At 37.4% G+C, this 12,881-nt stretch overlaps 1 protein-coding gene across 1 annotated transcript in view; it reads left to right on the top strand.

The window, feature by feature from the left end:
* DDX60 (DExD/H-box helicase 60) overlaps positions 1–10,578 on the top strand; it is a 67,167-nt gene extending 56,589 nt beyond the window's left edge. The window contains exons 33-39 of the mRNA XM_067468714.1: positions 449–593; positions 2,788–2,903; positions 3,654–3,801; positions 4,767–4,909; positions 6,559–6,710; positions 7,945–8,007; positions 9,818–10,578. Coding sequence (XP_067324815.1) covers positions 449–593; positions 2,788–2,903; positions 3,654–3,801; positions 4,767–4,909; positions 6,559–6,710; positions 7,945–8,007; positions 9,818–9,917 — 867 coding nt within the window. The 3' untranslated portion in view covers positions 9,918–10,578. The remainder of the gene's footprint in view (positions 1–448; positions 594–2,787; positions 2,904–3,653; positions 3,802–4,766; positions 4,910–6,558; positions 6,711–7,944; positions 8,008–9,817) is intronic.
* Positions 10,579–12,881: the final 2,303 nt, after the last annotated feature.

Genomic DNA, 12,881 nt, shown 5'->3' with positions numbered 1-12,881 from the left:
AAACATCTGGAGACCCACAGGTTGAGAACCACTGCCCTATTAGATACAGATTCTTCCAGAAAAGGAACGTACCATTGCCAAACTCATTTATTCTTCCATCTAAACCCATATCCCTCTTTTTGTGGTGGGTGGGGGTTTGATTTTCTACAAATGTTGACAACTTTCATTATACTTCTAATGCACACCTAGTAATAACCAGAACTTGGCGCTTTGGTTTTTATACCATCTTCTATGATAATAATTATTTTTATGAGATTTATTTTATTTTTGTAGAACATTCATATACTTTACAGATGTCTTACACAATCATGAGATTGCTTTATTTGCCAACACTCCCCAGCTTACAGGTTTACTGACACAAATGGAGAATGGGAGTTTTACAGCTTGCTTCCTGAGCTCTGGAGCAAGTAAAGTCATCTGAATACATAACAGCATTTTCATATTTTAGGGATATGTGGATCGTGAAGGTAATACAACTGGATTTTCTGGACTTGCAACTCATCTGCATTACCATGAACCTTCCAATATTGTTCTAGCTGAATTTATCATGAAAGGCCTGTTCCACAAATTGTGTGAACCCAGTATTATAGATGGTAAGTATAGAAGGGTATGCTTCTAAACTGTTTTCCTTCCTGTCTTGTTTTGAGAAGAATGAGAGGTGAATGATTTATCAACCCATAATCCTGTGGTGGAAGCCATGACCACTCAAGAAAAGAGTGAATGAGGAACCTTGTACTTTTTCAGTGTGTATATCTGTTTAGAATGGATTTGAGAGTGGGATGAACAAAGACTAATTTCCTGACACAGTCTATATATTATAACACTTCTTAACACCTCAGCCTTGTGGGGATTCCCTTGGCCAGTTTATAATATCTCCTTTCTGATTCTTAGTCAGCATCACACTATATTCTTATATCTCTTTCCACAGTAGCTTTAGGCAACACCTCTCTCCCCCCCCCCCCCACCCAATGATTGTACTTAAAACTGAACTCACCATAGTCACAATTTTTTTAAAAAATCTATTGCTATTTACATATGCCACCTGCTCATTCATACTTATAAAGGTCTGTTCCCAGGAACTTCACTCCACACATCAGAGGAAGTGGATTCGTATTTCTAAAAACATATACTACCAACTTCTGCCTCTCAGTTAGTCTCAAAGGTGCTATAAATCATGGGTAGGAATCACACAACTTTCCATATGTTGTTGGATTGCAAGCTTCACCAGTCCTAATCAATGCAGCTAGAGATGAGGAATGGATGTTATGGTCCAACAACATCTGGAATGCTACATAACTCCACCTCAATAATATAGAATGACTGTTAAAGTCAAAGCTTATATTTCATGTTTGTTTGTTTTTTACAATTGCTTAGACAAATATTTGTTTAGGTTTGACATTTGAATATCATCCACTTGCTTTGTACTGGCCAATATCCTATGCCAGAGTTGTATATTGTATCTGGACATGAATTTACATATTGAGATTAGAATTTTGTAAAGGACTTCTTTATATGCAGGTTTTCTTACACATCAGATGTCCTTTTGAGGACACTTTTAGGGCTGGTATTTTCTTCCTTTTTGGCATCCAAAATATCCATTCATCCCCTCTGATTTACTGAAAAGCCCTTGAAGCTTTTCTACTAGGGCTGGGTAACCACGGAAAAATTTGTTTCTAAACTCAATTCGTTTTTAGGGGGTTTTTGCGTTTCGTTTTTTAAAGGAATTCTGAATTTTTTCTTTAAAAAAGTTCGAAATATACGAAATTTTGTAAATTACGAAACAATTACGAATCGATTCGTTAATGGCGGATGCGATTGCGCAATATGCAAAAAAAAAAAAAACACCCTCCAAATGGGACAGGGGGAACTTCTGAAGCTTCCCTCTCCCTCTGTTGTTGACTGTTGGTGTGATAATTTATTTTTTATCACTGATAAAACAAACAACAACCCTAAAACTTGCACCAGACATACGGAAACAATTACGAAACAATTTCGAAACGATTTCGAAATAAATTGAAAAATTTGTTTCGATTTTTAATTGCTCCTGCATGGCTCAATATCGGATCGTAAGCTAATTTAAATACGAATTAATAACGAATTATGAAATTAACGAACGAAACCGCCCAGCCCTATTTTCCACACGACCATTCTGTGTTTTGTAGCAAGCTGGCAGGCACAAAGAAATATCTGGATACATCTCCATAGCCAGATGTAAAATGAGACGTTTCTTCCAAGGGCCTCAGCACTACTCAGACCTGCTCAGGAAATTTCATGTCTGGCTACGATAATGGAGTCGGATGCTTTTCCAATCCTGGCAAATCACTGTGAAGCATGGAATTGCCATGTCTCAGAGTTTCAGGGGATTATCAGTAAATCACCAGGATTGTATATTATATGGCTCTCCATGCAGATATTTATGCTGAGGGCTAGTATGCATATTCAAAGGAGATGTTGGATTGAGGTTGGAGTGCCCTATGCAACCTTGTGGAATGACAGCATTACATAATAGAATAGACCTGCATGTGTATTTGTATATATAATGACATTACTTGTGCAACTCTACCTTTCCAATCTTGAATTGAATGTGAATAATCCACATATGATGCAATGTCAACAAGGGCCAATATAACCCATGAACTGCACTTTGTCCAATCTTGACTTAGAATTTAAGAGGGAGACTTTGGGACACAAAAACTTGTTAACATGTTGATTTTAGTATTCACCAAAGTCTGTATATGCTCATTAAGGTAATAATTTGATACATGGTGGATTTCTTAACCAAAACAGGATCAAAGGTTTTCTCTATTGATGTGATGGAAACAATGGTGCTAGTATTGGCACATCTTTTTGGAAGAAGATTTCTTCCTGCTGTTTATTCTGGAAATAAGTTTTACCAGTCAAAGGTAAGTTCTACATCTTGTTCTTTTTTACTGAAAAACTGGGGAACAACATTAACCGCTAACATTACATATTTCTCATCTGCAGTCTACTTTAGCGAGTTATGTAAGTTCTAGTAAGCTAATATTTTATTTCATGTAATTTTGAAACAATTGTTTGTCTTTTCTGTTTGAATAATGTCATGAGAAAATGCACTCAGTTGAAATCTGGAGTTGGCTTGAGTTCATTTCCTTAGTCTGTTTGGTAAAATGCAGATTTGGATATTTTTTTTAAAAGAAAAAACTGAAAAAAAGTTTATTTCCCCCCACATGTCAAGGCTATATAAGTTTGGATTTTCTTCTGCTGTCGTTCTGACTTCTCAAATAAGAGATACTTGCATTAATGTGTGGATGTGGCAGCCTACTTCTATGTGATTGAAATAAAAGGTTTGGTGCAGTCTGTCCAATCTCAGAGCTGGAGATACACACTTTTTACTCAGTTCTTTGTGCATTGTCTTCCTTTGTTCTCCTTGCTTTGATCTTGTTTCTCCTGGAAATACTGAAGTAGTTGAGGTAATTATTCTCTGAAGTTACAAAATCACAATACATTATATGGAAAGAATTGTGACAATATATCTTAAAACAATAAAAAGTACAGGGCATAGGTCAACTGTCATATTTTATTGTCTTTTAGGAAAAATCTAAATTTACTGAGTATAATGGTTCAAATTTCCATATTCATTTCAATCTCTTCTAAGAAAATAATTTTGCTTTTAGGTATTTCTTAAAGATCTCCCAGAAGATTTTACCGAGGCTTTGCATGAATACAATTGCAAAATTGAAGAGAATTTTAGACATTTTCTGCAGATAGCGTCCTCTTTGGCTGATATGGAACAAGAATACAAACTGCCACTTTCAAAATTTGGTAAGAAGGCATTTTGTGTATTTTGTTGCAATAAAACATGAAAGCTTGGAGCTATGGGTTTTGTGCAATATTTCTGTTTAGGCATTCAGATTGAAGCCTAAACAGAAATACTAGTTATGATATCACACTAATCATTGTGACAGAGTGAAAATCACGTGTAGTTCATATCTTTACCAATCCACACACTGACTTGCCAGAGAAAAGATATGCCACACAGATGATCAGTAAAGAATGTGTTTATTCTTTGTTATACAAAGTGATACACACACACACACAGTCATGAGAACAGTTGCATTGACTCACACAATGTCCTTTGAGAGAGATTCAAATGGTCCTTAGGTATCCATGTGAGAGATCTTTCAGCAGCCAAGAAGCAAAAATACAATACTGTCTTGGCAAGCTCCTGCACAGAAAACTTAAACATGTAACTGTTGCCAAAACTCCCAGGCTCAGTTAGCTTCTGGGCATAGCCCAACCAATCAACTTTGTGCTTTGCATTTTTCAGTTAACACATTAACAAATTGATTTTACATGCTCCAACAATTATGATGATACCAGTCAATTATAATGATCTATCTGCTTGAACAGTATTGTTATAGCTGTAGCTCCATCCACTTTTGAATGTGGGCATGGTCAGGTTGGAAACTGGACAGAAATAGATTTGGATTAAGACTTTAAAAAGGCTCACCTGGTTCTGTATTAGATTGTCTTTGGTCTATTCCTTTAACTAAAGGTATGAAAGAAAGGAAGGAAAGAACAGAAGCAGACATATCAGGGGATACTAGAAAACATAAAAGAATGTCTGTATAAAAGAAAATATGTATCTGTTACATAATTATTGTAAATGTAAATATTCATATCTAAATCATTTAATACATAAAAAGGAAGTATCACATCTCTATTATCAAATTACAGTAGGGTTGTGTGCCCACTGATTAATCCACATTATCAATGTGTTTTATCAGATTTTTCAGGTAAGAAGCAACCTGACTCTCCGCTTGCATCTCACTTAATGAGTTGTGATGAGGGAAGGACAGCAGTTTCACCATTTGTGTGCCTTTCAGGAAATACAGAAATTGATTTGTTCCATGCAGAGACTGTCAACAGTGTAAGTGAGAACAATTAATGGATTATTACTAAAGTTTTAATGTGTAAAAGTATTCTGAAAAAATGTGAAAAAACACATAATAGTAGATGATAGTGTTAGGTAAAAGGAAGAGGGGCTGACCAAGGGCAAGATGGATGGATGGCATCCTTGAAGTGACTGGACTGACCTTGAAGGAGCTGGGGGTGGTGACGGCCGACAGGGAGCTCTGGCGTGGGCTGGTCCATGAGGTCACGAAGAGTCGGAGATGACTGAACGAATGAACAGCAACAACAACAAGTGTTAGGTAAAGTAATCTTATATACACTTATATATTTACTTATATAAAGTAAATATATATACACACACATACCAAATTGTCCAAAGTATAATTATATCCACTTGATACTGGTAAAATTCTAAACCAAGGATGGGTAATTCTACCAAGTATCAGATTTTCATGGATGTTGGCAGGTATAAGTAAATTAATGTGTTGTATAAAATTTAAGTATGCCTTGCCCTTCAAGAAGAGTGTTATCAAGAGTGGCCTTATGTTTTAAAAATATTGGTATATTTCAAAATTGGGAAAAGTTTGAACTATGAATAAAGACCATGCACTTAAAACCAACAGAATAGATTTCTTTTTATTCAGAAGCATGTGAAAGGAGTTACCCTTTTCTTCTGTGCTCATTATTATACGTATTAAAACATTAGCAATAAAATAGTTATCAAAGAGCAGATGTCATAGTTTTAAAGTTGGCCTAGGTGTCTGTGAGTTGTGGTTAGGTCTTTTCTTTGCAATATTTCTTCTGAGGTGGTTTTGAGGCTGAAAAAGTGTAATACGTTTAAGATCATCTAGTAAGCTGGGATTCGAAACATAGTCTTCTGGGACTTTTTTACATTGCACCTTTATAGAGCTATGATTCCAAATTAACACCCACATTACATTTCGTGGAATCCTGGAGTTTGTAGTTTGGTGAGACTCTAGAGCTCTCTGGCTGAGAATCCTAAATCCGTAAACTTCAAATCCCATGTTTGTAAGGCATTAACTTATGGCAGTTAGAGTGAAACCATCATGTTATAATTGTGTAATGTGAAAATGCTCCCAAAATTCTAGTCCATCACTCAAGTCATGAGATCATGCTGGTTTTTATTATTCAAACCTCCACTCTGCTATAGAAATCCATCCTGTGACCCCAAATTTACCCTTGATTTATAGAATCATGGAGTCATAGAGTTGGAAGAAACCTTGTGGGCCATCCAGTCCAAACCCCTGCCAAGCAGGAAAATCGTATTCAAAGCACCCCTATACATGGGATTGACTTCTATATGAGTGTGTAATAAAACAGACAGATAAAAAACTAAAACTAATACATGAATGATAGGATTTATAACTGATTTGTAAAGGAAAATGTATTGAAATGTATGAACATATTTCCTTGGAAAAAGAAGTAATGTAACATACCACTATTTTCAAGGCATTATAAAGTTTTTACAATGACATAGTTTGAGAAATGTATGTTTACTTCTCCCTTCCTTCAAACACGTGGACCTTTTGGTTCTCATCTCATGAATGTGCATTCATTCAAGACAATTTTGTTATAATGTGACAAAGGGATCAGCATAGCAACTAAACAGTTTGAACATGGAAACCTCTTGTATTGTTTCTACAGGTCATTTTGCACACAATCGGCATTAAAGTTGCCAACATTCCTGTCTTTTGTTCAAAGAAATATGATAGGCGGGGAAGAATTATGCCACTGAATGCCTATGTTCTTGATTTCTACAAACATGGATCTTTGGTAGCAATGGAACAGGACAATGGGTACGTATGATATAATTTATTTCCTTGTCAATATAAATATAAATAATTAGGACCCCCTTCCCCGGAATGAACACTAATAATTGATTCAGATTCAGGTATAAACATGTGCAACAGGGGATACAGAAGCAGAATTTCCTACCCCTCTTCCTTACATCCGCTGCTTTAACTCCTGGGGATGTTAAATACAGCAATGCTTCTTAAAAACCTTCCACTTGAGACCTCTTTTTATCCGAGAAATTTTATGCAACCCCTGATATATAAAATAGAAGACAGAGGAGAGATTGGGCTGCAGGCTGAGAAAGGGAAAACATGGTTTGTTTGGGTAAAGATGGAGGAGGAATTGGGTCACAGGTTGAGAAAGGGAAAGAGTGGTGTGTCTGAGAGAGGATGCAGGAGAGACTAGGTTATAGGGTCTTTTCCAAAACACATGTTTGTTTTTGCTTTTCCTCAACCTGCAACCTAACCACTTCTCCAATGTTACCCAAACTACTTTTTTGTTTTCCCCAACTTCCTCCCTTAATCCCTCCTCTGTCTTCGACCCCTATCCTGCATAGCAGATGGTTTTGGGATGGGGGTGGCATTCATGGGTGGGCAGTTAGTTTCTTCATCCAAAGGCAGGACTGCCGTGCAGGTTGTATGAAGTTGCAGTTGTTGCTGTGACTCCTTCAGTCTTGTGGTCAAATTTTTCATGACTCCAACCATTCACTTATACAGCCCTATTTGAGATCATGACCCTAAGTTTAAAAAGCTTTGATATAGATAGTTCTGGATCAGATGGGGCTCTGTTGCATCTTCAAAAATTGGGCATGGGTAGTTTTTTTGAATGGAGCTCTTCTCAGGGAATGCATTTTGGCTTCAGTTTGTAGAATGCTTTCTTTCCTCAAACTAACACCCACACTTTTCAAGAGCTTTCACTCAAACCTGTAGAAACATAGGTGGTTAAGTTCCTTTACTTGCTTGTGCATGGATCTAAGCCACAATCTTCTTGTATGTTTAATAATAGCTAGATTTACTGGATTTTGCCATTCCATCAGTACTGTCTATGGCTGGCTGACTGGCTGGCTGAATGAAACATTTGAATACATTATCTACCATGATTTCCTGTGCCTTCATTTTTTTTGAAAAAAAACTTATGCATTCCCACCTGAATAAGAGATTTGGTTCTTCGGTCTACAGTGTCTTGCTAGATTGACAATACAAAGTATATAACTTTGTAAACTTGTTTTTCCTTTAGTATGCATGAAGGAGACGCTTATTATTTGCTGAAGGACTTTTCCCTTGCTCTTAAAGCAATCAGGTATGCAAAACATATATAATTGTTTTGGATTTATCATGATTCTTGTAGATTTATAATGCGTCTTGCTTACTGGGAAATGCCAATGGTTCAGTTCCTCCAGTGATCTTGAGATGTCTTTATGCTAATTGTTTCAAGGTATGATGTATGGTCAATGAGATGTCACAGTAGCGATCACCTCCAGTAGCTGTCAATACATTCTCCATTTTATTTTCCCCAGGGATGGAGAGCTTTTCATTCACTGGGTATTATTGGATTGCATCACCCATAGTCAATGCCTGAGAGATGATGGAAGCTGCAATTCATCATTTCAAGGGCCATCAAACCTCTAGCTTTACATCTGTGGATATTTTCTAATGCCATTGTGTTAAGAGTGTGGCTTCCATAGCTAGTTCACATGGCTTTCCAAATACCTCTTTTTTCTGTATTAATTGCCATTATGTGACTAATCAAGGATTTATAGTTCAGATGCTGGAACCAAATGTAATGCAACTATTTCTTCTAGAGTCCTAATCCAACACTCAAATCATTGCACTACGTTAGTTCTGTAGTGTAACTGTAATTGACTATGAAAAAGAAATATTTCAAGACAGAACTTTTGAGAGAGCACTGCCTTAACCATGTAAGTGCAAGCTATGTTTCTATCAATGCAGTTAGTGACAGGAACTATTATAGAGCACTCTTCATTTTAAGCAGTGTTTTTATTCATCTAAAAGAAGCAAAGTTGACAACAGTGACTTTCCCAAATTTCAATGGAGATTTAATTAAAAACGAGGAACCCTCATACGTGCAAAGAAAATGACCCTAAAGGGTTCTTAGGCTATGGTTAGCTGGCTGCTACTGCTGGCTGTCTGGCTGTGACTATTAGACAGGTGTCTGTATACAAAAACATTAGAGAACGGGCCTCGATCAATATCCCTATCAGAAGGCTGCTGGCCGGCTACTGATGTGAGGGAGAAACACCTGCAGCCAGGGCTCTGATAGACTGAGGAGAGCATGTGAATGATCATATTTCATTGTGACTCCCAGGAGAGTTTGCTTGTTCTCAAAAGCAAGATGACTCATGGAGACATACACAAACAAACAAACAAACAAACAAACGTCTTCCAATTTTTTTGGAGATGGGAGTTTTGATTTGTCTGTGTTTTGGGAGGGGGTGGCTCTGGGTTCATAAGTTGCATTGTAAGTACAAATTTTCTGAAATATGTACTTATCTGAATTTTTACACAGCTCTAGTCTCAACCTTAGCTGGCTAAATGCTTCTTGGGCCTGATATGAATAATAGACCACCGCATCAGAAAGTTATGCTTAACAACAATTTCATTTCTTATCCACCTCTCCTTGTGGCTCCAAACAGGCCACAACATTGCTAAAAACACATAATCACCATAAACATTACACAAAATAAACATATTACAATGTATTTCTACAAATTACATATATTAAAATACACGGAATAAAGATTAAAATATAGTGAACATAAGATGTGAGTTTGAAATTCATGATTAAAACTAAAACTGACTGGGTAGATCTCACTAAAGGAATACCCCTGGTTAGCTCTTGGAATAAGAGAGTCCTATTCTGATCTTCCTAGTCATCCTTGAGGAGTAGTAAAGCTCTATCTTTTGCATTTTAATCTGACATGACAAAAAGAATTCAGAATGTTTTCCTTGTTTGAGACTACAGGAGATCATTTCTGGGCATTGTCTTTTCCATGTAGCAAAATATCTTTGATTCCTGGAATGCCTGGATTCAATTTCTTCTATAGAGGTATTTAATTGCCGCTTTCCCCCCTCCTTTTTTCCACCCTTAGTGTTTCTTTGCGTGAACTTTGTGACAATGAAGATGATAATGTTGTTCTGGCATTTGAGCAATTAAGCGAGGAGTACTGGAGTAAACTGGAAATGGTATAAGGACACATAAAGAAATGACCCAAAAGTGGAAGAACGAAGAAATAAAGGAGACTTATAATCAACAAAACAGAATAAAGAGGATTGGAAGTCAACACAACTTTTTTCTTTTTCCTTATTAATCCTTCCCTTTCCATTTTCCCCATTTCCCAAACTCCTTCAGTGCCCAAACCTTGTCCATCGCCCTATCTGCCTTTTATTATTTTTACTTTTACTTTTATTTTTCATATATGCTTCTGAAAAACATTTAATTTTTTTTAAAAAAATGATCATTAAAGGGAAAAACTGTATCCTTTAATTTCATCTACTTTTGAGAACCTTAGGCAGACTTACGTGTAAGATTAACAAGACTTTTAGTTACATTCAATTTAAACTAAAAAAAAAAGCTGGAGAATTCAGGGGGAAATGATTACTTGCTTGATCATATTGAGGTATAAATATTCAATAGTTTTCCTGTACTTTTGTATTTTCCAAAGTGAGCAATAATAAAATGTGGAATTTTTTAAAAAAAGAAACAACAAATTTTAGACCTGTGAAGACACTTGTCATAGGAAATATTGTTTTGTCAAATGCTTCATTTTGAATTGAACTGCAATCAAAGTCAGCTGCACAAAATGTTAATTTTTGACTGAGTAGAAAAAAAAATTAAATAAATCTTTGCTTCCTAAGAAAATGCTGGTCTCCATTTTTGGCATGTTTCTCCCCACAGACCCGAGAGACATTTAAAGCACATTATCCCTAAAACACATTTATTCAGCCTTATTGAATAAGGTATTGCAAATTGGTAACTAAAATGAAAAATGCCCTTCCAATCAAGGGGGTTTCATTTGCAAGAGAGAAAGAATTATTTGCTTTTCAAATCAAAAGGGATCCTAAAGGGCTCCTAAGCTGTGGCTAGCTGACTGGCTGTGATTGCTAGTAATGCAAAGTAAAAAGCAGTGAAATATGTATTTTGCTGATGGTAGCACCTACTCTGGGGTTTTCAAACAGAGGGTAAATCACAGCAGTTGCCCTTCCTCCTCTAAAGGGAGGAAAAATGTAGTCCTCGGCCTCCTTTTTACACCCTCTGAATTCCACTTCTGTTATGTCTTCACAAATAACATTTGATTTCCTCTTGTTGCAGCATGGGACTCTTCTCTAGGAAGGAGTACCTGGAAACCACCTTGCATCTTCAGAATGTGCAGAATATTTTTGAGAATGTAACAACCATTTTATTCTATGCAGCTCAACATAAAACATCTACATACTCAGAAAGGGCAAACGGCAAGCAGGCCTCAGGAATTTCCTTGCAGTCCTACCCCGTTACCAAACTTCTCTGTTTCAATTCTTCATGTCACACAACTCCTTCCCAGATGTTCTCAGTGTCTTCCTTTATGGAGAGTTCTTCTCCACCCTTTCCAAGTTTCCCAGTTGTTCTCCATCAAACCTTCCTGTCCTTTTGTGTTCTTCTACACAGCTCTCCTTTACTCCAGTTTCTTCTTGGGTGGTTCCGCACAAAATGCAAGCCTGTTACACTTCTCTTCCAAAAACAACTTCATCCTCCAGGTTTACCCTAAAAATCCAGGCCAAAATCAGCTGTTGTGGTATATATTTCGTGTCTCTTTTTGTACGTGCCCTCAAGTCTCCTATTGACTTATGACAACTTCAAGAATATCATTGGGGAGTTTGGGGGAGTGAGGGATACTCGGAGGTGATTTTGAAATATAGCCTACAGCATTTGCTATTTGTGGGTACACTTCCATTCAAATGCTAACCGGGTTGATCCTCTTTAAGGGTGAAAAGGCTTCTCATCCTTGATTTATAGGGGAGATAGTTTGTCACTGGATCAACTTCAGCCTCAATTTAATAGTATCTCAGGGTAGCATAAAAATCCACAGGTGGATCTTACACTAGTCCTAAACTTACTTTGAAGCTCCAAAGCCCCACTGCAAGCACCTTGTAAACCATTCTGCTGGACACAGATGGCCTTGATAAGCCAGAGGCTTGCTGGACCCTCCCCTGCCTTCATTTGCATCAGCACCAACTTTTTACAAGGTGGGCTGGGATGAAATGTTCTTGCTGATAAGAGCCAGACAAAGTGAGGATACAGAGTATGTGACATAGACTGTGATGAGAATTCACCTGTTTGTCTTTTAACCAATTAATGATTGAGTGACACCCCCAAAGGGTGTCAAACAAATGTAGCAACATCACTCAGGGTTTCTCCATTTTGGGGGTGCCACTGGAGCTCCAGCACTCTGTACCTTTTTTCTACCTCTTTTTACCCTTGAAAAATAAAACTTTCTTTCTGAGAGCAAGAAATAGCTGCTCACTTTTCTGGCTGTGTCTCTAAAGCTGCACCTTTTAAGAGATTGGGGGTAACAGCTTTACACAAGGATTCTATGCTTTAATGTGAGTAGTATGGATTGGAGGTCTAGCTTGCACTCATAAGCAGACACACAGTGACACCAATGCTGAGAACTTTTGGGGCCCTCCGGAGGTCTGTGCACTTCTGTAATTATGTGAATCCAGCTTAGTCAGTTGGGGAAATGTCAGATGCTTTGCTGAACCTGCTGGCTCACTTCTAGGCACAAAATATCTGTACATCCTGCTTTGGGGCTTTGAAGTAGGCAAGGAGAGGGCACAAAGGACAATACCAATCTCCCTAGTGCCCTCCAAGACATCTACATGCGTAAAGGACACATAGTTGTACCCTGCTGAATTCCAACCTTTTTCTGGAATTTCAAAATCATTGCTTATCAGCTCCAGGTGATTTTACTTTTGCTGAACACAACCGGAGGGCCTTATTGTATGGGGTTGTCTTGGGGCCCTTCCACACTGTCCTTTATCCCAGGATCTGATCCCAGATTATCTGCTTTAAACTGGAATATATGAATCCCCACTGCCAGATAACCTGGGATAAACAGGTAATCTGGGATCAGATCCTGGGATAAAGGGGCATCGTGGAAAGGCCCACATTTTTATTAA

The sequence above is a fragment of the Anolis sagrei genome, chromosome 5 (genome assembly GCF_037176765.1).
Source record: "Anolis sagrei isolate rAnoSag1 chromosome 5, rAnoSag1.mat, whole genome shotgun sequence".
Lineage (NCBI taxonomy): Eukaryota > Metazoa > Chordata > Lepidosauria > Squamata > Dactyloidae > Anolis > Anolis sagrei.
The sequence above is the reverse complement of the archived record's forward strand: the minus strand, read 5'-3'. Positions and strand labels throughout refer to the sequence as shown.